Raw genomic sequence first — 27,955 nt, 5'->3', positions numbered from 1 at the left:
GAAGGTTTTTGTTATGTTTAAGTAGAGAATCACATGTGGAGATACATTAAAGAAGATTTTTTTCATTTTCTTTTTTGCTTAACTTATGTGGAACCCAAACATCAAAGCAATTAACATAATGAAGCTGGTGCAAATGATTTTCAACACTTCATTTGGATATTTTTAACATGTTGGTTATCTCCCACATGATATAATGTTGATTGTTCTCAGTTAATGTCTCAGTTTGATTGCTGTCAACCTCAACTGGTGTACCCAACCATGGAGCATCATCCATCAAGAAATTTCTAACACAAAACTTCACAAACCACTTTTGACATGTTCAGTCAGTTGCAGCACCTTCTTCATACACTGCACAAATCTTTTGTTGCATTTCAGTTGCGCTTTTACCTTTCTTGAAATAATAAAGTATAATATGCCAAAAATATTGTGTATTTTCTTCCACTTTAATAAAATGACTACACAAAAATTCAATTTTGATAAGTTTTTTAAAAATGCACACTGATATGATAGCTGTCACAATACAATCTAACAAAATGGTGTTGCATGAAATTAAAGGAGTTCATCATCACCAAGCCCTTATTATATGAAATGTTAAAGGGATTTATCTAAGAAAAAGAAGATAAAAAATATGAACAGTAAAATGGCAGCAAACTCACAATCATTAACAACCACACCTAAAACAAAACAAAACCAAATTAAGCAAACAACTAGAACAAGAACAGAAATACAAGTGGAGGTCACATAGAGGGTTAGCAACAGGGGAGTGGGAGGGGGAGAAGATGGGGAAAAGGTATAGAGAATGAATAGCATAGATGATAGGTAGAAAATAGAAAGGGGGAGGGTAAGAATAGTATAGGAAATGCAGAAGCCAGAGAACTTGTATATATGACCCATGGACATGAACTGAAGGAGGGGAGTGTGGGTGGGAGGGGGTGTGCAGAGTGAAGAGGGGGAAATGGGACAGCTGTAATAGTATAATCAATAAAACATTTTTTTAAAAAGACATCTGAGCACTACTAGTGCCATCTTATGGGAAAAAATGAATAAATGTTTTGTCTACTCCAATAATTTCATGCCATTTTGATCCATGAAAATGCTCCATATGATTTCAGTTTTCTTGAATTTGTTAAGGCTTGTGTTGTGGCCTAACATGTGGTCTATTTTGGGGAATGATCCATGTGCACTAAAGAAGGATGTATATGAGTATACTTCTTTTGGGTGAAATGTTCCATAAATATCAATTAAACCATTTGATCTAGTGTGTTAATGCCACTATATCTGTCTTGGGGTATTTTTGTCTGGAAGATCTGTCCATTGTTGACAGTGGGGTGTTAAAACCCCCTATTATGACAATATTAATGTCAATATCTCCCTTAAAGTCCACCAGGGCTTTTTAAAATATATATTTAGGCACTCCTGTATTAGATGCATATATATTTACAAATCTTATATCTTTTTATTAGATTGAACCCTTAAGAATTATATAATGATTCTCTTCATCTTCTATGGCCTTCATTTTGAAGTCTATTTTGTCAGATATAAGTATTACTACACCAGAGATATGTATATTGTTATAAAGCAGTTTATAAAGTGAGAAAGCAATGACAGTGATTGGTTATGATAATAAGAATTTTCATTGGTTACCTCATATCAACCTTGTGAAACAGTTCAAATTTTACTTAATGATTTCCAAAGGCATACACAGGAAATGACCCAGGTCAAACTAGCCTTGTGAAATAGCTAAATTAAGCTTTGATTGAAATAGTAAACTGGTTTTGTCTGCTCAGGGAATGTTCAAGGCTGGTCTCCATGTGTTAACAATATATTTAAATTTATGTAGTCTACTAAGTATAGAAATCTTACTTTACTTTATGCCCCTTCTTCTCCCCCACTTATAAGTATTTTAAACATTTCCTGTACTTACCTTAAGAACCACATAAGATTAGAGCCAGACAAGGGTGGAATCCTAGGCTTCCAAATTAGTCTTTTCTGATAATCGTGGGACCTGGAACTGCAGTTTTTCCCATGGTGTTTTGCAGATTATTTTGTACAAATTTTGGGTATTACTAGGCTTCCTCTTTCCTGGTAACACCTTTGGCAGGATGCAAGTTTTACTGGAGATGTTATTACTTTTGCTTTTGTCTTTGCCTATTGGTACTTCTGGGTGCTGGCTTCTCTGTCACCTAAGCAAGGATTCATTAGGCAAAAAGAAAACCCAGGAATTCACTACTATGTTTTTCCTCAGGTTTAAAGGTCCCCACCTGGTCTGTCTTATTAGCTTCACCTTTCAGTGTTTATGTTTGTTTTATATATGATATCCAGGGTTTTTAGCTGCACTTTGCAGGAGAAAAGGGGACAAGTGTGTCTGTTCCATCTTGTGCTGGTACTGGCGTTCCCTCTTCTATTAAATTTTAATTACAATATGTTGTTTCTACTCTGAAAGTCACGTATAAAGAAGTCAAAGTTCATATCAAGAAAAGTAAGAAAGCAGTTATCCTAAGGGTGGCTATGTTTAGTGGAAGAAAAAATTTAAATCAACATAATGAACAGAGGAAGAAAAGTTCCCTAAGACACGAATCCATCGAGAGATATGGATGCTTATAAACAGAAGTGGTTGTTACTTTAGGTAGGATTGGGAAAGCTTTTAGAAAATGGGTTTGAAATGTAGGGAAGTGGAAGGAGGCATTTTAAGTGGCAGAAATAAAATGAATAACATTCTTTGCCTTTCTAGACATAAATTCAGATGACAACTATTCAGTCAGCTTAATAAATATGTTCCCCTTGGCAATAGCAGGCAGGGCTGTTATTTATTTCACAAGGTTTTCTTACTTTCCTTCTCATGCTCAGGCCTGTGACAGAGATCACGACATGTTGGTCTTAGAGTGAAAGGAGGGTTGTCATTGTTTTTGTTTTTTAAGATTTTTAACTGCTTGTAGTATGTGTCCAGGCCTAGCAGATGTTATAGCTTCATTTTTAGATGAAAACAATAACTTAATCCATTTTAAATCAGTAAACTATTATTTAGAGTCTGCTGTGTACTGGGGACTGTTAGTCAGAGAAGGTGAACATTTGACATCTTTTAAAAAGGTCAGGTTCACCCTGGTCAGTGTGGCTCAGTTGATTGGAGCATCGTCCCATAACCAAATTGGGGGTTCAGTCCCCCATCCAGGTGCATATGATCCTTGGGCTGGGTGTATACAAGGGTCAACCATTTGATGTTTTTTCTCACACTGATGTTTCTCTCTATCCCTTCCTGAGGATTAAAAAAAAAAAAAAAAAAAACTCAGGTTCTAGGTATTGTGACAAATACTTTTACTTAAAATTATTTCAAAGAACTAAGAATTTATTAGGAGGGGCAATTTAATACAAAATTGATTGTTTTAAATGCCATATAAAGAGAGTTATAAAATGAAAGGATAGCATCCATTTCAGACAACTGGAAGGACAGATATATAATTGAATTATAAGAATTAACATTAAAAAATTTCTTAAATATGAACCATTTTGCTTTAGTTCATTCAGGCAGCTTATAACAGAATACCATATAATTGGGTGGCTTACAAATAATAGAAACTTATTTCTGGGGGCTGGGAAGTCCCAAGATTAAAAGCACCAGTAGATTCAGTGTCTGGTGAGGGCCAATTTCTTGGTTCTCAAAGAGCTCTCTGACATTTCTTTTATAAGGACACTAATCCTTATATTCATGAGGGTTCTACCTTATGACCTGATCACTTCCCAAAGATTCCACCTTCAAACCATCACACTGGGGGAATAGGTTTCAACATATGAAATTTTAGGGGGGCACAAATACTCAGTCTATAGCACAGTCCAGACCTGCATAAATGAAGAAATTGAGGCTCACAGAAGAGCAGTCACTTTCTCAAGGCTATTGGGCTTATGGAAGATCTAAGGGAAAACACAGTTCCTTTGGCACCCAGTGAGTACTAACTATTTCTACAGACCTTCAGAGAGAATTTATTTCTTTGAGAAGGACTCTGATGGCTGCTTTAGCTTATATAAAAATTCCTATCTGTAAGTTTCTTTACCCAGGACCATGAATAGAATTTGGCCCTGTTAAAACTCTTAGGGAGGAAAGTATGTACTTCTTGATTGAGGACTTGTTTTGTGTAAAGATTTGAACCAAAACATTTATGAAATAACAAAATAGAGTTTTGTTGGCTAATACCTATGCCGAGTACCAATCATCCTATTAAATATTTTCTAAACTATTTTCATAAACATCTATGGCTAAATTAGTGGGAGAAGTGTAATAATTTTAAAAAACAGGATCTTTGTTTATTAGGATATTCTAAAGATCATTCTGTTTAGTTTTTTGTAGCTTTTTCCTCCCTTCAGCATAGAAAATTGACTTTTTTTTTAATAGGGGATCTCTTATTTTGTAGTGAACAATGTAGGATTACTTTTAAATTTAAAGTGTCTCATTATACCAAACTGAGCCAGGAATGTTATTGATAGAGAAGTGTCAAACAGATTTTTATTTGGACCAATCAATGTTCTTGAAATATGTAAACACCAATAAACTACATTAGTAATCTTCTAAAATTCATTTCTATGTCAGATTAATTGGTTTGAAAAATTATACATACTTTCTTTTGCAAATTGAACTGAATATGATTTACAGGCTCATTTTCCTTGGTGATAGTGTTTCAGTAGTTTTGACAACAAAGTCACTGAGGAGGCTAGGAACAGAAAGACATGAGACCCAATCTGGTTTGTGTGACATTAAACAAATAATTTCTTTATTAAATACCCACTTTTATCTGAAAAGTGAAGAAATCAAAGTAAATGACATTCCAGATGTATTTTAATTCAGAAACCTGTACTAAAATAAGTAAAACTAAGATGCCACAAGTTTTTCAAATTTAAAAGCATGCCTTTGTAACCTGTGGCCTGTATGTCACGTTTTTGATATAGTACTCACTCTCACAACATCCTGAGTCTTCTTAATGCTATGTTGGTTCTGCTCTCTTTACCTAATGTTCTTTATCTGCTAATTCTCTGAAAACCTATGATTTCAAAAGAAGTACAGTTTTTGCATGGTAATTTTTTTATTGCCTAATTTATAATTGATGCAGTGTCTGTGTATTTAACACCTACAGTCTATCTTCCCTTTTAAATGCTTTCATTTTTTTTGCAAGACTGGAATATATGCTACTTTAAAAAGAGATATAATGATAAATGTAATGTATGCTAGAAAGAATATTTTATTTCTTATGTATTAACTACAAATATTAGGGGAAGTAATTTTTTCTTAAAATATATGAAAAATAGATTTGGAATTACAAATTTTTAGTAATTTGAGCTGCCTATATTAAAAAAAAATGAAATCTGCCTTCTCATTAACACTATTGTTGTGTTTGTTTAAAGAAGTATAACTATGGTTTCTTTATTTTTTTGGTTCCCTTTTTTATTATACCTCCCTACCCCGTCTCTTTCTACACAGGGTGGGTATTCTGCTCCCTCCTTCTCTCCTTGGCAGGGCTCCTTCCAGGGGATCCCACGGACTGTTCCACCGCACCGCAGACAGAGTGAGTCTGTGTCTCTCACTCCTATCCTGCTCTGTCTTCCCCTTCATGGTATTTCCCTTCTGCATGATCTGTCCCTTCCCAGCACCTCCTCTCCCGGTGACCTGCAGGCACGTGCTAAACCAGCACTCCCTGGGCTCCTCTCAATTAACACTTCCTTTGATTGCATGAAAATAGACTTCCACCTAGAGCCTTTCGGAGAACTCTCTGAAGTTAATTTCATTCTAAAGTTGTTGAAACCTATTGCCAGTGATCCTATACCTACTGACATGCGTCTGTCTCTAATGCATTTTTTCATGACCTTGAGATACGTGAATGAAAATTTTTACCTAGTTATATTAAAAATGTACACTATTGGCAGTGGTATAATGAACAGATGCATTCCGTTTAGGGAACAGGTTTATTGCACATTTCTTTAAATATTTCCCAATCACAAGGCTTTGATTATTCCATTGTATCCTAAAATAAAAATCTTTTAAAACATTTTTCAAGGGTGTCTTTTAACAATATGTCCTTGTAATTCATTAGCCACTTTACAAGTACAGAAAAAATGGCTTTTGAATATGCATGTTTTACTAACATTTCTAATGATTTAGTAATTGTTTGATTTTTAAAAATCTGTTTACATTAAAAAGGTTTATTTTATATTATGTACCTGGGTATATCTGGTAAGTTGGTTATATTTTATCTTTTTTGAAAAGTCACCCAAAAAAGCTAATGTTAATGAAAAAGAAATATAAATATTGTCAGAGTCACTTTTATATCTTCTCCATAGATTTACCCTTATTTGTGATTCATATCAATTTTTTCATAAATTTTCCTTATCTATGTAATGTATCAAAGGTCCAAAGGGAGGAATTTTAAGCAGCTAAGTGATTTATTAAAATAAAATTTTATTTTTCTAAATTAACCAAAATGATTAAGTATCAACATGAATTTGAGACAATGTTTGAAGTTTATTTTTTGGCTCTTATGCCTCTCCTGCCTCTCCTTCCCTTTTGCACTGTTTGTTTTAAAGATAAATAGAATAGAGTGTTTGTATAGGTTTTTATATCAAGTTATTTACTAGCAGGTTAATTTGTTTAGTGGGTGCAGTGAGAAGAGGAATTTATCTTCTCCTTTTCCATCTCCCACCATTTCTGTAAACTTTCCTTATTTACCTCTCTTGTCTTCAAGTAACTTTCTGTCTTTTCTCCTCTATTTAAAGATTTCTGGCATATAAAGAATTATGCTAAATTGCTAGTGGCCTAATCTGAATTTCAATTGCAGTTATAACAAATGATAATGTATTTTGGGCTTGTAGCCAGTAAACAGCCTGGTTGAGTTTTAGCTCAGATTAATATACCTACCTTGAATTTACTGAAGCTTGCTTTTAGCACCTATTCTTTACCCCCATTATTCTTTTCCCCCACCATTCTTTTCCCCCATTCTCCTTCCCCTCAACTAGCTGTAATACAGGCTTGAAGTTTAAGGTTGATTATTCTGTATTGCAGATAGATTTATTTTTAAAACATGTTTCTCAGAAACATTCATTCATTAGTTTATTTGTGTAGCTTTAGAATTTTCTTGTTCCTTTCCTGAGTTATTGGCTGTTTATGTTCAAATGCTTCTTCCACCTTTCCTCTTAGCTTTAGAGCTCTCTCTTTCATTTCCAACTATGAAGCAGCACTGTCTTGCAACACTAGAAGCAGCACTGTCTTGCATCACTACTATCAAGATCTGTGTTTCTAGTTTTTCTAGATCAAATCTTCTTTCTTTGAATCTCCAAGTTAGTAAAATGAAAGTTTTGGTTCTCCAGAGTTTGGATGTATAAGTCATCTAGGAGAAGATACATATACATTAGAGTCTTTTCCTAGGTCAGTTCTCATGGCTAATACAACTTAGAGAACTGGGCCTGGGACTTGATCATTGAAACTTACAGAACCCTGTTTGTGGAAAGTGGTGACTAGATGACTTGTCCATAGCTTTTTGACAGCTGAGCTTAAAAGGTTCCTTTAGAGAAGAAATACATTCTAAACTACTAAGCTATTTTGAATTTACCCTCAGAACAGCTGAAGCATGTGTCACAGGTGGGCACAGGTAACCAGGTTCTTAGTGATCTAGGACAAAGAATTGAACCGAATGCACAGAGTTTTTAGCATAAAGAAAGAGGAAAGATTTATTAAGTGATAGTACACTCCACAGAACATGGGAGCAGGCCAACTCTGAGTAGAGATTGACCTCATGGGCTGGAGGGATTTTATTCTTATAAGGCGGATCCTTCCTGGCTAGTTTTGGTGGGCTTTACTGCGCATGTACAAGTAGTTGTATTACTTTAAAGTTACTGTGCATGTGGTCTCCCATGATCCTCCCCGATGGGCCACCAGGGAAGAGGATCCCACAATGCTACCGAATTGACCCCCGTTTCTCCTGGGGTCCCCCTGTACTAGGTTCACCTTTCCCTTTGTCAGAGAATTTTAGCTCTCCATGTCAGAGATTGGTGAAAAGGAAAGGAGCTATTTATTCAAGTTATACAGACTTAAGAGTAATGACTTAATGTCTTCATCAAAACCCCAAAGTCCCTTAACACACTCACAAACACACACAGTCCTTCCTTACCCCCTTTGCCCAGTTCTGGGGTAACGTATCTCAGAAAAGAAATAGAAGTCCATGGCTCAGGCAGCTCCCTGTTCTTCCCAGTAATTCGTGCTCAGCTGGCAGGCTTTCCTCTCGGTTCTCAGCACCCTCAGCTGTGTTGCCAGGATCTCCAGCTAAAGCTGCGTGGTGATTCTTCTCATGGCTGCGGGGATGGGGGTGGGGGTGGGGGTTGCGGGGGGTGCGCGCCCCCTTGCCCCCCTGCCAAAAGTGTGTTGTCCTCCTTAACATGGCTGCAGCCGCATGCTTCTCTTCAATGGCTGCTGAGTCTGGGTTTAAATATCCTTCCAGCTTTACTGGCTGCCATCCATGAGTCTGCGCAGGGGTGGCCCCATGTCCTGGAGCCAGTCATCTCCAAGCTCTCACACAGGCACTGTAACTAGGGGGACCTGCCTCCCAGTTACATCTTGGGGGAAAGTTCCTTCCATCTCCCTGGCTCAGAGCATGGCCACAGCTATTTAACATATCTATGAAACCAGTTAAAGGTTATAGATGTGCTAAAGGACCTGGCCAGAGGTTAGCTGCAAAGCTGCTGCTATGCAAAACAGCTTTCAATGGTCCTGCTCCATGTGTCCCTTCCCCCAACTCACACCTGTGGTAGAGGGTGAGGACATCCTGTATATCTTTCTAATATTTCCTGGACACCTTGAGTTCTGAACCCCATTACAAATCCTTCTTTTGGGGACTCTCTGGCTGCACCCTCCTACACATGTACTAACAAAATCATTATTTTTTATTTTTTAATAATAAAATATAGAGAAAGAAAAGGATATGGAATTATGGGAATAGATCCATTAGTTTTTCAGATCTCTCTTTCCTTTACTAAACATATTCAGTGAAATAATATTTGTTTCCACATTTAGTTAATCTGTGATTTCTAGTTCTAATTTTTTAGAGAATTTAATTCTGTAAGTGATGGTTGATAGTTGAGAGAGTTTACCTGCATTATGATCTGTTCCATTAATACATTTTTTCTGATGCCCTCTTGAACATTCACTAAAGTGAACTGCCTTTAATTCTAAATGTAGAAGCCAGGTAGGGTTACCTATTAGTCATTAGTAAGGCCATCTGCACGTGGCTTTATTATTACTATTTTTTTAATGTATGAAAGTAGTTGACATCCCACCATAAAAAAAAGATAGCCTGGCATCATATGCGGAGTGAAATAAGTAATGTTTGCACAGAATATTTAGCTCTGGTCACTCCAGAAAGCTGCACTAGCCTGGCAGCTTTGCTGAATCTAAGAATAACTCTACAAAAATGGAGATAGAAGGAAAATCCTAGTCTTCAAGTATTTTTTCTTTCTCAGGACATTTTGACTTGCATTTCTTTTCTTTAGTATATCACTAGTGTCAACTGGAGGATGTTTGTTCTCCAATTTCAAAATAAATTTTTCTCTGGATCAGCAGAAAATATCTCCATGTAGTGATTCTTCCTATATATTGTCAGTAGGCACTTCAGCCTTTGTCCAAATTGACTTAACTGGCATTGGTTTAGTCTTTCTAATTACCAACAGTGTAAAATTAGAAAAAATAACCTACTCAATAGTGGAAAATAACAAAAGTTATTTTTATTAGAAATAAAAGTAAAAAGCCTTAATGGTAATCTCAAATAACATTTCTCTTTTTTAATTACTTTTGAATTTTATTGTTGTTCAAGTACAGCTTTCTGCATTTCTTGCTAGAGCATATGCTTCTAGGAATTCTTGACTTTTCAAAAAGTTTATTTAGAGATAATACCAACTTTTTACCATGCATAGAATGACTTAAAATTTGCTGTTTAACACCTTGCTTAAAGGAATTTAGAAATCTTACCTACTTTTACCTTAATATGTGAATAACATAGGTTATTCACAAAATTGTTCTGAAACACCAAAAATAATATAAATGCGTATTTATGTCTCAATAGCCATATGTCTTAATGGCCTAGCAGGCTTTTATAATGTTGCCTTATTTCTAAATTTATATTATAATAACTAATGATATTACCAGAATTACATTAAGAATGGTGATTATACTGTCTTGTATCCTCCTGCTTCTCTATAACCTTCAGGTTGTTTCACAAGCCTTTTTGGAAAGCAACACTTAGATTACAACCTGTATGTATTCATTAAATAAAGCTATGCATTTGAAACTCAACACCATTTGTGTGTATATTTAACATTCATCAGACAAAAGATTCATGAAATAATACTTTCTCTTAGGACATATGGTACTTACATATTTTATTCTAATTTTTTGATTTGCTTTTTTTCCCACATAGTATTATGTGAATGTTTTTCATATGAGGAAGGAGCCCCCCCAAAATGGAATTTATTTATAAAAAATTGTGTATTTATTCTTACATGTTTAAACTTCAGTCACCTTCAAAGTACTCTCCATTTGATGAAATACACCTATTAAGATATTTTTTCCACTGCTCAAAACAGATTTTGAACTCACCAATTTTGATGCCTTGTAGTGCTTCTGCCATTTCTTGTTTCACCCCTTCCACATTGGCAAAATGTTTCCTTTTGAGGACTTTTGTACATCTAGGAGAATAAAAATGTCCCTTGGGGTGAGATCAAGTGAATAGGATGGGTGGAGCCTGTGGGCTGTGCCATTTTTGGTCCATAACTGCTGAACACTCAGCATAGTGTGGGCAGGTACACTTGTAAATCACCCATTATGAAATGGAAAAATGTGCTGAAATAGTCCTCAAAAAAACTTCACTGAAGCTGAATACAGCCTCTCACAACAATGCCAACTGGTACACTGATACAGATGGGTTCCTAGAACACTCATCTAGCAGGAGGAAGCCTGTACTATAAGGGGCCCACCCTCCAGAAGATCATTCTGGTTTTTGGGGGTCCCCCTCATATAGTAAATATTTCTTAAACACATAATTTTAATAGCTTCATATTACATTATCATGTTGATATACTCTAATTTATTTCATTTTTTCCCTGTTGTTGAACATTGGTATTGTTTCTATTTTTCCCTGTTAAATAAAGATATTGCAGCACAGGTCATTCTTGTGTAAAGATCAGTGTTAGCATTTCTCTTAAGTAGATTTCTGGAAGGATATTAATTAAAGGCTGTGCATTTTCTGGAGAAGCTTGTTGTATATTGTTGAACTGTCAAACATGCTCTTAAGATATGCATTAATGTGGCTCAATCTGATTGGCTTCACCATATGACTAATTTTATATATAAGGAGTCTATCAGCTTCAGTGCTTTAATGAGAAATTAACTTTAGGAGTGACTTTTCATAAAAAAATAAAATATTTTCCCGTGAAATGGAATCCAGGGTAACTCAGTAAAAACTGAATAATTTGATTGTACACTAAGCTAATGTTTTTGATATGTGGTTAATGTAGAATATGGTTCTTTGTCCATTTTTGCAGCTAATTCGAGTGCTGTTTAGTATAGTCATTGGTTGAACTGACTAGAAATGTGCACCAAATTCATGGTCCAGTATGCTGTCCCATAAACCTAGGCATGGATTAGTTTCTCTCTCAACAGTTTACAATTATGAGAAACACAGCAATTACTGTTTTCTTTATAAGCCTTTTATAACAACCTGCTCTGCAGATTTGGGGATTGTTAGCTGGATTTGTTGCTATAGCTAGTTCCTATGGTATCCTACTCTGGATAAATGTGATCATGCCAATGGAATTGTACTATTATGATGTTACTTAGTTTTATTTTCTGAACTACTCTGCATCCCAAAAGTAGATGCTAATGAGTTCTGTGTCTTAGAGATATGAAAATTGAGCATCTTATACTGATTGTGCCTGAGTAGTAAATGCTTACTTAAGTCACTGTTACTCACTTTGATAGTTTTGAAAAGCAGTTAACTGATCAACTTAGAAGAGTTGTTGAATTTCTTATTTTAGAATTTGCTTATTTATAATTTATATTTACAAATCAAGTATCTTTTCTAAGTTCTTTGAGATTTAAGGCGCACCATTCTGAGATATAAGGAAATAAGTATGCATTTCCCAAGAAATCTTGGAAGCTATGATTGGGCTCGTGTGAATTGTAAAGCAGAATTCATTTAATTTACAGTAGTCTCCCCTCATCTTCAAGATATACATTATGAGACCTCCGTGAATACCTGAAACTGTGGATAGTGCCAAATCCTTATATATACACTATTTTTTCTTTCTATACACACAGACCTTTTCGATTTAAAGAAGAAGTCCTTTACAGCTTCTCTTGAGCATATTCTAATTTCCAGTATCACTACTCTTGGTCTTTGGTGCCATTATTAAGTAAATCAAGGATTACTTGAACATAAGCATTGTGGTACTGTGGCAGTAGACATGAAACCAAAAGAGCTACTAAGTTACTAACTGGCAGGTAGCATATACAGTGTGGATACACTGGACAAAGGATGATTCATATCATAGGTGGTGTGGGGCAAGATTTCATCATACTACTCAGAACAGCACACAGTTAAAAACATGAATTATTTATTTCTGGAATTTTCCACTTAATATTTTTGGACTATAGTTGATTACAGGTTACTAAAGCCTCAGGTACCTGAAACTATGGACAAGGGGGAACTGCCGTAGTTGTACTAGGATCCAGTCATGTCTTCCATCTCGAGTGATGTGTGGAGCCTCATTAATAATTTAGAACATTATATTTAAGACATATGTGAAGATCAGATTATGATTAATTGGTCTTTAATGCAGCAGCAGTCAAAAAAGTAAACTAACAAATACTAAACTGTATTTAGTATATAATGCAGAAGACTCTGAAATTATTAAAAATAATGTCTGCTTTTTCCATAAGGGATTACATGCAACTAAACCTTTTTAGATATTTGGAGAATGAATATTAAATTATGTCAAAATTCTTTTGAATATTTTATTTGGAAAAATTCAAGTGATTCCTTTAACATGTGAGAACTTTTACATACACTGTTCTGTAGACATGAATATTTGTATTAACTTGCAAGAAAGCATAACACTTTAGCAAGAAAGTCTAACTCTATTAAATTGTTTTATTTCATATAAACATATTAAATAATAATGTCTAGAAAAAACAACAAAGGCAAGGCTGTTGCCCAATCATGGCAATTCTTTGGTGTTGTGTGTGGTCTCTGACGCCATTGTCCTGTCTTTTTCTTGTCTCTGCTCTCCCATTATGCCATTGGCAAGGAGTTGAGAAGTTAGTCCATTACTTCTCTGACAAAGCGTGGTACAGTACAATTTCAGATTTTTTCCTACCACCTTTCTCATAAATCACTTTTTTGGTTTTTTTTTCCCCTGGTTTGCATGATGCATGTCAGCTTGCATGAAATTATAGGCATGTTACAGATGGCACTATTTCTATCTTTCTTTTAACCTTTAAAATGTATTTAGTAATAATAAACTCATATGTACCAAGAAAATAATTTTAAGTAATTCCTGTTTCTATTATGCAGTAGCATTGTTTCACTACAGAAAATTTCCTGCTTTTTATCTTATACACTGAAATATTTTTACTCCATCAGGACTTGATGTACCTAGCTGCCATCTTATTATTGCTGGTGACTTTAGAACAAAAATCTTTATAGAAACTGATATGAGTATTTTTTTTCTTATGGTAATGCTAGAAATCTTTGAACTGGTATGCAAAGGTGAAGTTTTTCTTAGTGGTGAGTGCTAATTAGCCTTTCCTTGTATTCAGTGTATTTTTTCAAGTGGGCCACTTGGGACCACTGTTTCCCACAAATACTGCTCTACAGTGTGGCTTGCATTTGGTGTTTGAGAATTATCCTGTGTAGGATAGATTAGCTAACAAGGAAATAGGGTATTATCCATTATCTGAATGTTGGTATTGGATATGTCTATCTGGTTATGTTGCATATTCTGAAAGTCATTGTAATTACCCAAATAGCACAGAATAATGATGTTTTAGCACTGCATTTTAAATTCTCTGTGGGTTCAAATTCTAGCTTTGTCCTTTGCTAAGGTGTGTGAATTAGACATGTTACTTAAGTTCATTTAACCTCAGTTTACTTATTTACCAAAAGAAAACATTACCTTTCACCTAGGGTCTTGTGATAATTAGAGATCATATATGCAAAATTACAGTCTGGTTCTCTACCCCTGGAAAAGGAGGAAACCTTGTTCTTAGTCCAGAGTATAATATTTCTCAAGTATTTGTAATGTGTCAGACATTATATTAAGCACTTTATATATATATTATCATTTAATATTTACAGTGATTTGAGGTGATGTAGATTATTGTTATTATTCTCATTTTATAAGTTATGAAATTCCAACTCAGAGTAGTAAGATAATTTTACCTGGTGTCTCGCTGATAGTGAGTAATAGACTCAGGACTCAAAACCCAAATCAGTCTGACTTGAAGAGCTAAATGATTCAATACTGTGTTATACTAGCTTCTTCATAGAGCCATATGTAAATTCTTTCTGAACTTTAAAAAATAAGATTTTATGTATTTATTTTTAGACAGAGGGGAAGGGAGGGAGAAAGAAAGAAAGAAAGAAAGAGAAACATCAATGTGTGGTTGCCTCTTTCATGCCCCCTATTGGGGACCAGGCCCACAACCCAGGAATGTACCCTGACTGGGAATTGAACTGGCGACCCTTTGGTTTGCAGGTTTGTGCTCAATCCACTGAGCCATACCAGCCAGGGCTCTTTCTGAACTTTAAAGTGCCTTGTGTGTCCTAGCTCAGTATATCTCCAGAGAGGCCCTTATGGAACCTTGACATGGAACCTTGACTTCTGTGTCATATCACATAGGCCTGCTGTGGATTTAAAACATTTAGATGTGACCAACATTACTGAAATATGTATTTGGAGCCCTGAAACCTCTATTCTGTAGCAACTAGTTTATTGTTATACTGCTATAGAATGTGCCTCTTTTTTTCCAAGACCCAATTACAAAAAGACATGGCTTAAACTCATCATTTTTATACCTAAATTATAGGTAACATTAATTGTGCATATTTGATATGCTAGGAGGTCCTATGATAAGTGTTTTATGTGAATTACATAAATTATTCATTATACTTAATTATTAGAATTAGAAATGGAAAGTAGCTGAATGCTTAAAATAATATTTACAGCAACTCATTTTATCCAGAAATACTTAGTCTCCAAGTAAAAAACATTTGTGACTTAGCTGTGTTCAAGTTAAAAAACATAATCTTTCTTGCTATCCTTCAATACATGAGTCATTAAGCTAAGTCCGAATTTATTTAGGGCAAACATTTTTGTTTAATTATAAGATTGTTTTTCATCAGTGTTTTTTAAAACTTGTTTTTATTTGATTTTTAGTGCTGCATCATTGATCTCATAAAGAAGTATCATTTTGATAATTATTACCAAAGTAGTAATTCTGGATTATACCACTCAGTAATATTCATGTATTTATTTATTTATTTTTCTAGCAAATGTGCATGTATGTGTATGTATTCTCTACTATGTGCTAAATACTAGGGATACCAACTACAGTGATAAAAATGAATAAAACATGGTACATGCCTGTAGGAGCTCAGAGTCTCTTGTTATCTTTGTAAGTAGCTCAAAATAGACATTTAAGATTATCATCGAAGATGCCTACCAATCTCTTGCACAATTAATTACCCAGTAGTGCCTGTCACTGCACTCTTGACTTTGACACTTGTAACTCTTGCATCTGAGAATTAACAGAATAGTGTACTGAAATGTATGTATCTAACTAAAGTAAAACTCGAAGTTACTGAGTCCAGTTAGAAGCTCTTAGCTCTTAAGTCTAAGGATGGGTCCATATTTTATAGCTTCAGTAACCAACCCTTTTACACGTTGCAAGGATCAAATAATAAAGTTCCACTTATTTGTGACTGCAGGAGTTTCCTGAAACCCCTCCAGGGCTGGTGGGGGTTCCTTTTGCCCTGAGTCATGGTCTACTGAGACTGAGCAATTTCCCCAGAGCCAGAGGCAGAGTGTGTGTGTGTGTGTGTGTGTGTGTACAGGGCAGCGCTTCATCTTGCATCTCCCAAACCAGAAATCTGGAGCTCATCTTAAATTCCTCCTGAACAGCCACTTACCTGTCCCACCTTCAAAATCTCTTTTAGTCCTTTCCAGTTTTTCTTTCACTATCCTAATTTTAGACCTTTATGATTTATTATCTGGGCTACTAGCAGTAGCATATTACCTGGCTGTTCTGCGTACATTCTCACCACCACCACCACTACCACCACCACCCCCACCCATTGAATACCTCACTGGTTCCACCAGAGACATTATAAAATACAGGTTGGATCATAATGGTTCTGCTGCTTAAAATTCACCTGCTGCACTAGTCAGACCTACTTAGCCTTTAGGAGCTGATCCTTGCCTCTACTTCTCACCAGACTTCTGTTCTCCCAATTCAGTCTAACAGTTTGAAGTTACTGGAACATACTATGTTCTTTGTTTGCCTCTGTGCTCTATACTGGTTCTTTGTACATTGATTATTCCTCCCTTTGTGTCTACTTGGCAGACTCCTACTCATCTTAAAATTCAGTTCAGATGTTTGGAATTCTTGGGTACCCTCTATGACTTCCCTAATCAGGAATATGTTTTCTCTGTTTCCTGTGTTGTTAAACTTGAGACATGGCCTCATCATTTGTTTACCTACCTCCCTTACAAGGCTTCTCAATTACAGGAATAGCATCGTGTTCGGCTCCATGTTCTCCTACAGTGCGTGACACATCATTAATATTTTTTAAAAATGAATGAATGGTCTTTAATATTCCTTCCTGTTGGTCTTATTATCCATGAGAACATGTGGTCCTTTCATATTTAGAATTCATTCTAAAGATGTCTGAAGGCACAGAAGCAGTAGTGAATGGGATCGAGATGAATTGTTAACATTTTGCCTTTATATTAATACAATTGAGTGTTTAGTATTTGGGAGAATTGTACTGCAAGCAACAAGCTATCAGAATACATCTCCTCTCGGCTTGCTAGATATCAAGAGGCAGCTTTTTGTTCAACTTACCAGTAGGTAATTAATGACAGTCCAGCCCTTGGTAGGTAAGCAGCCCTGCACAATCTTCCTCATACCAAGAGCAAATCATTTCCATGGTGCTTGCTGTAGTCATATCTTGATCTTTTCAAGAGACTTTTTCTTTTTTTAAAAAAGTTATTTTTTAATTACAGTTGACATACAATATTATATTAGTTTCAGGTGTACAACCCAGTGATTAGACATTTATATAAATTAAAAAGTAATTACCTTGATAAATCTGGCACCCATCTGACAACATATGTAGTTATACACAGTTATTACAATATTATTTACTATATTCCCCATGCTGTGCTTTATATCCCCATAACTATTCTGTAATTACCAATTTGTACTTTGTACTTTTTAACCCCTTTTCCTTTTTCTCTCATTCTCCCCAGCTCCCTCCTATCTGTCAACCATCAAAATATAAGGGACTTTTTTTTTTTAGATTTTATTTATTTATTTTTAGAGAGGGAAGGGAGGGAGAAAGAGAGAGCCAGAGAAACATCAATGTGCGGTTGCTGGGGGTCATGGCCTGCAACCCAGGCATGTACCCTGACTGGGAATCGAACCTGCGACACTTTGGTTCGGAGCCCATGCTCAATCCACTGAGCTATGCCAGCCAGGGTGGACTTTTTTTTTTTTTTTTTTATACTGTAGTAGAATTGCCTTCCACACTAGTTTTCAAATAAACAATACAGCAATACATTTTAGGGTAGGGAAATTATATCATACCACTTTTAGTAAAAATAAAAATCTGTGTTATTTATTCATTATTCAGAATCCACTGATTTAATGTAATCAAGCAGTAGTTTAGACTTTTTCAATATAATTATTCAATCTAATTCCTCTTAGTTAAAAAACTCAATTTTATTTTTAAGAACCTGTTTTTTCTAATTCTTTTATATTTTATGTGGAGCTTCCTTACATTTAATAAAAGCAGCACATCTTTCTATCTGCACTATTTCCATTTAGTTCTCTGATAAGTAGTCAGTGGGGTAATATAAGCAATTAGAACAGTGCAAATGGATAATTTATCTACAGTTCCTGGTGCCCCTTTTCTGGAGATTTGGTTATCTTAATAAGTTTATTACTTTATCCTAATTAGCAAAATCATGCCTTGCTTTGAGTCAATAGCACATATTTATACCTGGTTTTTCTTACTAGCAATAGACATATTACAGTGAAGTCACTTTTAAATAGTCACTGATATTTTCAAAGGTCTTAGTTGCTTCAAGATTTTTAACTTGAAACTATTGTTTTTGAGGATGAAAGGGGAAAACATCACCATTCAGTTAACCATTTCATGCTGCTTCTGTCTCCTCCTTGGTTGTTTTTTCTACCCTCATTTAGTAGATTTTAGTTTGAGTATTAGGGCCCTGCTCTGTATTTTTACTAGTTTCTTAAGAGTATATGATCACTTTGACATGTTCATTTTTTTCAAGGGAATCCCAAGGAGAGTCTTTTAAATTAGTTACACTGTGATTTTAGTTCCTTTTCTTCTCCTCCTTCTTTCTTTCTCCTTCCCCCTCTTCTCCCCTCCCTTGCCCCCTCCACCTACTCCTCCTCTTCCTCTTTCTTTTTTCTTCCTTTTAGTAGTACCTTCATTCCTGAAGGACAGTTTATTCATCTCTCTGGTGATTTATTATAAAAATACCCACTGACTTTAAAGTCTAGGTTATTTCACTTTAAGTAAAAACTGAGTTGGCTTATTTATTTTAAACATTCTAAAATAAGAACTTAATGTAACATTCTGTATGTATTAATTTTGAGTAGTCATTGTCTTGATTTTATTATCTTTTAAATAGCAAGTCAACCCTATACCATCATGGCCAAACATCCCTCCTTGAATCAAATGACCTTTGTTCTCAAGAAGTCCCCAGTTACGTGCCATAATCTAATCCCTGATTGCCAACCCTGGAAGCCAAGAAGGTGGAAACAGTGGCAAACTAATAATGCAGTCGGTATAAATAGATTCATCCCCTCTGTTGCAGAAATTAGATATACTGTGTAGATTTGTTTATGGATTGGCATCGTTTTAAAAAGTTATTTTATTAGTACAAAATGGTCCTTTAAGTTCATGTTTCAAAGCCCTGTGCCAAGGTTTTCGATATTTTCAGCCCAGATTATTTTATGTGGCAGATACCAGCCAGCAGTATCCACGGCTGCTGTGAATGCTCGAGATACGAGAGAAATACACACAGACTACCGAGTCCTGTGGAGGAATAGGGACGGCATGGCCACTCTCTCTAAAGGAGGGAGAGCGCCCTGAGCCGCTGCCTGAGTAGGCTTTTATTAGGCATTATTGGGGAGGAATACAGATACAGCTAATTAACCATTGTCTAGCAGTGAGGATCAAACAGATAGATAACGTTCAAAGGGCTAAAAAAAGCTCACACTGAGTTGGGGTCTTATCACCTATAGAACTTAAGGAGCTAAATTCATTTCTTTCCCGAGCCTTCATAATCTAATTAAGAGCATCCTCAGAAAAGCAGGTTTCACAGGATTTTATATATTCTTTTTTCAGGTCTAATCATCCTGGGAAGTCCGCTGTCCCCAGTGTGGATTGCACCACCCATTGTTATTGTCACAGGCTTGAGGGGGCAGAGGAGACACAGGCAGCCAGATTTGAATGTCTCGCAGGCAGAATGAGGACTCAGGCTTTGTCAAAGCCGAGGGGTGGGGGGTCAAGCACGCCCTTTTCCACAGCCCCCCCTGAGTCTTTCCCTGAGGGCCTTCTCACGTGATCATGCCTGTCTTAGGTCCGTCCTCCTCTGAGGAGTATTACCCATCATTGTCTAACCAACCAAGCAATGGGGGCCAGGCAAGGAGCAGGCAGTGCTCCTGCCAGGGAGATAAGCTTGTCTCCTTAGTGTCTCCTGGTCCGGAGGTCTCCCACTCAGCCTTAGTCATGGGGGGTTACAGCTTCCTGAAACCAGGCAGGGCAGTTCCCAACAATTTTATACAAAGTATAAGTGTTTGTGTGTGTGTGTGTGTGTGTGTGTGTGTGTGAGAGAGAGAGAGAGAGAGAGACAGAGAGAGAGAGACAGAGAGAGAGACAGAGAGAGAATGTGTGTATGAGTGTGTTTATACATATATAACAACCTTCCCTGTATCAGGACATGATCAGTAGGCTCTGCCCCATATAAACTATTTGGGCCATTGAAAGATGACTTTAAGATTCCAATGTCTTTACTGAATGCACAAAAATAATGGAAGTGGCCGGTTTCCTCTGACTTGTATAGAAGAGAACCACACAGTGAGCTCCAGAAACGTGTGCAAGGCACATTGGCCTCTGTAAGAACTTTGCTACTGTGGGCTTCTGAGCTTTAGTTCAAGTAACAGGCAGTTTCAGATTTGTTTTAATCTCAGCCATCATTCCAAAGGCTGATCATTTTTAATTTACTAAATGGATGTTCATTCTTGGGCAAGGGAAATCTGTTTTCTATATATTAGCCATAGCAAAACCTTAGTTGATCCCTCATATGGCAGTGAGACAGAATAAGTACTCTGTGAAAACAATTTATTCTAAAACCTTTCAACAAGAATATTAAAGATAGCATTAGCTATGTGTATTAACCTCTTTTTGTTTAAGTAGAATTTCATATCAACTGAGAATATAATCTTTATTCTAAACCTTATTCTTGATAGAGGTACAGTACCTTGACACTTTTACTTTTTATAGTTTTTAAATTTTACTCATTTGAAATTATAAAGGAATAATTTCTATTATTTTTAATGACTAAAATTTATGATATAATATATATCATGAAGAAAAATATTACACAATGTCCTCCATAGCATATTCTGACAATTTCATATCCCCTTATTTCTGGGAAAGATAGTTTGTTTCATATTTCATTTTCACATCAATTTCACAAGAATGAAAGGCCATATTTGTGGGACATGGCCTTTCAAAACTGGGAAAAAGGAAAGGGCATATTTATGAGGGAACAAATGATTCATTGCAGAGACATGGTTCTGTCTTATGCCCAGTTAAGCAGAGTTAAATATATACTTGATTTCTTCCTTGAGTAAATATTTACTGGGAGCCTACCATGTGCCATCCTCTCTGTAAAGCAAAGACAGGGGAAGAAGCCTTATCCTGGGATCTGAGTGCCATTAGTCATTAGGGTAGACATTTAAAGTTAATGCCAACTTTAGTTGGCATTAATGCTATCTTGTGCCAAGATAGATCGGAAGTGACAAATGCACTCAAGTGTTTTGTAACGTGTGTGTGTGTGCGCGCGTGTGTGTGTTATGTGATATGCAGGACCTTTAAAGCACAGAGCCTAGATCTAAATTACTATGGTCAAACCATAGTATCTTCCTTGACCTTCAATAACTTCCTCTGTCACACTAGTTACTTTCTATTACCCACTTCTATCTTGCCTATAGTACTTCTCATTATCCTGAATTACCTTAGAGTTTTCTGTGTTTATAATCTGTATCAAATGTAAGTCCTGTGAGAGAAGAAATTTTTTTCTGTGTAGCTCACCAAAGTAACCCCAACACTTTTAAATTACTACTTCCTCTAGTCAAGTGTGATAAAGTGGTATACAGCTTTTCTTTTTAAAAACATCTTGAAAATTGGTAATATTCTGAAGGTCACAGTTATTATCTGAATGCTTTATGGAGATTAAACCAAAGTACTATGGAAATCTTTCTGTCAGTCTCTCATAAAGTTTTAAATTTTTAATGAATCAGTTAAGGCAGGAAACTTTAACAGTAAATAAGTACTTTAAGTTTTTTCTTTTCTGTTGGATTTTGGATCTTGTTTAGTGTTTACTGCCTGTATCATTTTTGTTTCATTATCACTCTGTGTCTCATGAATTTAGTTGAATATGCAATTCATTTTTTAATTTAAAAGAACATATTTCTCTTACATATTTCTCATTAAAACATAATAATTACCAACACAGACTAATTGGAACTTATATTAATTCTAGGTGGCATTTCTAAAATGAATTGTTGCTAATGTTGTTTTTAATTTTAATAGCCTCAAGTACTACAGCCTTCCAGCAGCCTTCCCAGACTCACAGACCACACCCAGGGAAAACTAATAAAATTGCAACATACGGAGGACCACAGTGAATGCACAACCCAGGGCATACATCAAGGTACTGCGCATCTGGATGAAAGCTTTACACATAACTTGCAACAAGAAAGCAACAGTGGTGTGGAAGATTGGCCTTTTTCCTCAAGCCCACAATTCACTAAGGATGTGGCTAAGAGTATACCTTCAGAAGCAGACTTGAACACGACCATGGATGCTCAAGAGCCTTATCATTTGGCAAATGATCAAATTAATGACTTGCAGATTGTACCCACTTCTCCTCAAACACTTACCCAGTCAAGTGCAGTCAACCAGGCTAAGAGAGTTGGAAGAAATCAGTCTTCATTGGAGGACTACACGTGTCAGCCCAAATCCTTACAGCTTTTTAAGCCATCCATCTTAAATTCTTTGGTACCTCCTTCAGTTTCTGAATCATCTTCCAGTAGGACTCCCACTTATAGGAACTCACCAATAATTGCACCATGTAATTCAGCAAAACTTAAGCTAACATCTAGTCAAACAAATCTTGCAAACAATCTAAGTCTAAAAGCATCTAAGCTCCGCCCTCCTTCTAGCTCTTTCAAACAAAAACAAATAAGCAACCCCCGACCAGAGGCTCAAAACTTTCAGGCCAAGACAAGCATCCCAAGGCCACTAACAAAAAGAAAAGAGATCATGCAGAATCCGAATGGCAATTTGAATTCTGGGGATTGTTTGGCTTCTAATCGATATTCTCGTCTTCCTAAACCAAAGATGCATTAAGTACATAGCCATCACTTGCCAATTTGTTGTTTTAAAAAACAATCTGTTCTGTAATAGCTTTACATGCAGTTTGCTGCCATGATGGAGCTTGCAAAATCTCAAAAATTAAAATATAGATCCTTCTACTAGTTTGGGCTTTTCCATTTTATATACTGGTTGAAGTACATAGCATTTGAGTGTATTTGTCTCAGGTAAACACAGAGTTTGCTTACCCATCTCAGAGGCCTACAGACAGTTCTAAATCATGTTGTCCATACCTTGGCACATCAGAAAATCTATAATATTTCGCCTAGCAGGCAAGAAATATGCTTTGCTTAGTTAGTCCTTTTAAGGTCTTCATTAATTGTGGTTCTCAGATCCTTTTTTTCACTTGTACCTCTTGTGAATATGGTATTATTTTAAATAAAGATTTGGTGATAATGGAAGATGATAGTCTGTAAGCAGAGTTCTGGCCAGTAGTTTGTATATTTAAAAAGTCTATACAAAAGCTCTGTGATAAATAAAGGAGATCAGGCCTTCAATGGGAAGTCTACGTAAGTTTTCTTTTCCCTAGGATCAGCAAACTACTCTCAGTGTTTATTTACCAAATAACCCAGGCTAAAATATTTCATATTATATATAAATCATTTATATATTACTTAAACATTTTGTTTTATACACACACACACCATTGTGTTTCTTTTTGCTACTGGATAAATTTTGGGAAGCTTGAGATATATCTTGAAACCCGTACCTAAAGCTGTATTCATTTACAACATGTTGGTGCTAGAGTTTTGCTGGTAATTTAGTTTTAAGCCCTACAGGCTTATGGATCCATGATAGCTGTTTCAGAGTTCCATCGCATATATATTGTCTTTATTGTAATATGTATATTTATTTACTTTCTGCTAATATCTGAAGACTGGAATAATGGACTTGAAATGTTTGCACAAAACTTTGATGGGCTATAAATATCTCATAAATAGGGATTTAAGACTTTTCTGCAGCAAAACAAGTTAAAATGTTTTGACAATAATTATAAACTTAAGTAAGACTATCTTGAAAGCTAGCTATTCACAGTACTTTTGTTTTGCTGAGTTTTTCAGGTTTCCCTTTGTTGGTATATGTTTGAATGACAGTTTCTTAAAAAGTAGATTTTAGAAACAAACAGAGAGGGGAAATTATGTTTCATTAAAAAGTATTAAAAGATATTTCAATGGCAGTATGTTTATTTAATGTGCTAGGAAGGTAGCAGTGGAACCCCCAAGGGACCAGACATACTAACCTAATCATGCTGCGGGCGCTCTTCAGATGGTTCAGTAAATTTGCCCTCCTGTTCTCTCAAATCATGTCCTCTTTCGGTTATTCACCTGTTTCTGCTTTAATTAGAATTATTGTCTTTCAAAGAGATATGCTTTTACAATGTAAATTTGTGATCAGCTGACCTTAAAAATGTATCAAAAGGGTCTTTGGCCAAAACATCACTCAAATTTGTAGGGATTCCTTTTGAAAATGTACATTGGTGAAATTGTGTGCCCCCTTTTAGAGAAATAACAGCATGTGTTTTGCTGCACAAGTGGCAAACACAAGGCCTGTGGGCCGAATGTGGCCCTCCACCTTGTTTTATCCCGCCCAGCACTTTGTTTCTACCCGGCAGCAGCACTGAGCTCTTGCTTAACTGTTAAGGAGTAGTTACATTTATACAGTCCTAAAATTACATTTGGCCCTTTGAAAGCAACTGTGAGGCTGATGTGGTCCCTGGTGAAAATGAGTTTGATACCCCTGTTTTACTGTAAAGTTCGAGAGGTGATTACTACCATTTAGATGCAGTCTTCCCTTACCATTAGAGTGAATTTGCCATTCACTGGTTACAAATCATTCTTGGATTTGGTAACAGGAGAGCATCATATTCTCATTCGACAACACTTCTTCAAGAGAAGCACACTAGTTCAGAAAATGTGTCACATTGTCCAGATACTGTTAGTATAAAGTGACTAGACATACCAGCAAAACTCCGGTTTGTTCATAGAGACGACCAGTGATGGCCGCAGCTCTAAGTGGGTACGTGTAGCCCTTCGTTTTGAAGGAGAAAGAAAATTTTTATCTTGCAGATGGGATGTTATCACACTATATTTCTTTAAAGTAAAACATCAACTGATGAATTAGGAGGGTTTTGATTAATTTAGAAGTTGATAAGAGACTTTTCAGGCACATCATTAGAGGGCAGGGTTCTTTGGAAAAGACAATCCTGGGAAACTAGAAGGCAACAGGAAAAGAGGAAGACCAGCTTATGAGATGGATCGACTCTGTAATGTAAGTGATAGGCATGAGTCCACAGGAGCTGAGCAGGACTGGTGAGGACAGGACATTGCAGACGCCCCTCATCCAAAGGGTTGCCAGGAGTTGGAGCTGACTTCACAGCTTGTAACACCTACACACATAGACTGTAAAATTATTTACAAGTAAGCCTTTATCTTTAAGGGAAAGTTTTAGTTTTCTACATTATTTTTAACTCCCTAGTCTGAGGTCTGAAGGAAATGTCTTTGTCTATTACATAAAAATAGTGACTTCTGCAATTTGTTTATTCTGATATTTTTCTTCTCTTTTTTCTCCCTGATGAATTTGCAGAAGTATGAGTCAACCCATGAGTTCAAGTTCTGTACCTTTGTTGAGCCTTAATCTTAGTAGAAGGCTGATCGAGATATAGATATCTATATATCTATATATCTATAAATCTATATATATGGGTTTTTTTAAGAGGAAAAAAATCAGGATGCTTTCACAAAACAACAAAGTATTTGCCTGCAGTTTTCTTTAAATACTGCAAGAATATTACGTTAGGCTGCTCCTTATTAACCATTAAATCAGAAACGAGGTGAGGACGTAGCTTGCCTTAATCTCTGTTTAGTGCTTCTGTAAATCAGCTCTGTGTCAAAACCCCCTCTACAAGCACTCAGATCACTTTTTCTTAGTTCTTGTGTTTTCAGTGAAGATGGTTGTAGTATATGAATTCCAAGTCCAGGAAATTTTCTGGGGATTGGTTAAGTTTCACATTTGTGAAAGAGAGAAACACTCCTGTAGGTAGAATGATATGTTTGGCTGTTAATGGGATGCCTATCAAATTCTTTAAAGAAAGCTTGGTCTAGGCCCCAAGGAGTTTATCAGTACAGATGCAGATAATTTTAATGCATTAAAGGATTACATCATTTAGATGTTAAATCATTTAGAATGTTTATAATAAGGACTGAGACCCTCTAATAATTTTTCTTTTGAATTCTCATTTTAATTTGTGCCATGTTTTCAGGCATATGGACTACTATTCATTGTATTTATATAGATATTAGGGAATCTATTAAGTATTTTAACAAGTAAAAACCTGAATATGAAAGAAAATACCAGATTTGCACTTTAAATGAGCTTAATTGTTGGGAGCTGTGTCTAAAATATTGAAATGCCTCCTGTTAGGTGTGGCTTTTTTGTTGCAATAAATTTCTAATTGTTGCTGTTTGAAGTATAGCCTTTCACAGAATTATATTCTCAGCATGTCACTTTTTCCATTAAAGCACTACATTCTTTGAATGTTTCATTGACCCCTTAAGTATTTTACACAATACATCAAAGAGAACATGATCCTCCTATAGCTGTAAGTTCTGAATCTTCCTATAGTGTAGATGGTGGTACAGACACAGAGGTACACGTTTCATTTCTGAGCAAAGTTGTCATGATGGTTTCCTGGTCTCTAGGGCACTGGGGATATAATTTGGAATCACCAAATAGGCTTGCAATGAAGATCAACAAGACTGCAGCACATTTTAGTTTACTCTCAAACTTATACAGTAGTTTTCATGTTTATAAATTAGGGTGGTTATGTTTGCATGCTTATGCACACATTTGAAAATTAATTATAGCTGTAATCCAAATACCTGATACTTTCCTTTGGTACGATGGCCTTGCTATTTTTCTTAATTCTGATGCTTGGATTAGATTGTTCTAATTTTCTTTCCACACCTCCCTTCAATTTTTCTGCTGCAGTAATTTGAAAGAATATGTATAAATAAATTATTGTGATGGTGGGCACCAGTCTACAACTATGCTGTTAACTAAAGATACATCTTATGTTTTAATGCTGATAGGGAAAAGCTATCCATTTTCTCCTTAGTAAAGCATTGCCATAACAAAATAATACTGACCCTAAGAATTTAAAGCCTCTAAGTCATTACTAACTAAAAACAGAAAACACCACAGTCTTTAATACCTGCAATATTTTTTCCCCATGGATTTAAAAAACCAGTTCAGAGTAAATACTGTATATTAGAATTTGCTTGTAAAATGAATTATAAGAACTGAATGTAAAGTCTTTTTCCTCAGAATGTTGCATAGTAAATAAAAATAAAGTCCATAATTATAAGGAGTTTCTTGTTCTTCTCAACATTGACTTCCATAGTGTTACTTTTTCTTGGATACTATTTTTCACACAAATATTTAAATACTGCTCATTTGTTTGTTTGTTTTTTTTGCAAAGTCATTTCACACACTCCCTTCTACACACACATATACTCCAAACCTTAATTGAATAGGACTTGGATAATTTTTACTTTAAAAATAAGCATTAGCACCTTGAATTAGAATGCTGCATAAAAGGGGGAAATGTTATAATTTTTATTGCTTTGTTTTATTATTTTTAAAGATCACATGTACAAAATAGCTTGAAACAAGAACATTTAGTGAAATATTGCAATGTTTTAGGAACAAAAAGAGTAGGGAATTTATCATTTATTTTCCAATTATATGTACTAATTAATAGGAAATAAAAAGTTGATGCATTGGTATTGACATCATGTTATTAATCCAAAATGATTACATGAATGCTGGAAAGAGAATGAAGGAAATTTCATTCATAATAAACTTGATAATGGCATTTATCACCTTAGTCACCTCTTATATCAGTTTTAAGGCCCTTTGAGTAATAACTGAGTAAGTTATTTTCTTGGACTAACTCAAAA

General features: G+C 35.6%; 1 protein-coding gene across 7 annotated transcripts in view; it reads left to right on the top strand.

Moving 5' to 3' along the window:
• The window catches only part of CCSER2 (coiled-coil serine rich protein 2), a 222,862-nt gene extending 195,502 nt beyond the window's left edge, over positions 1–27,360 (top strand). For 3 of the 7 annotated variants that reach the window (XM_045841932.1, XM_045841927.1, XM_045841934.1), the window contains one exon: positions 22,155–27,360. In XM_045841932.1, the coding sequence (XP_045697888.1) occupies positions 22,155–22,973 (819 nt within the window). In that variant the 3' untranslated portion in view covers positions 22,974–27,360. Of the gene's footprint in view, positions 1–5,464; positions 5,550–13,329; positions 13,370–22,154 lie in introns of all 7 variants that reach the window. The other 4 variants (XM_045841930.1, XM_045841928.1, XM_045841931.1 and 1 more) reach the window with 4 other exon arrangements.
• The last annotated feature ends 595 nt before the right edge of the window (positions 27,361–27,955 follow it).

Source organism: Phyllostomus hastatus, unplaced genomic scaffold (assembly GCF_019186645.2).
Source record: "Phyllostomus hastatus isolate PE091 unplaced genomic scaffold, TTU_PhHast_1.1 phas_contig_38, whole genome shotgun sequence".
NCBI classification, from domain to species: domain Eukaryota; kingdom Metazoa; phylum Chordata; class Mammalia; order Chiroptera; family Phyllostomidae; genus Phyllostomus; species Phyllostomus hastatus.
Note: the sequence above shows the minus strand (reverse complement) of the source record. Positions and strands in the feature narration are given on the sequence as shown.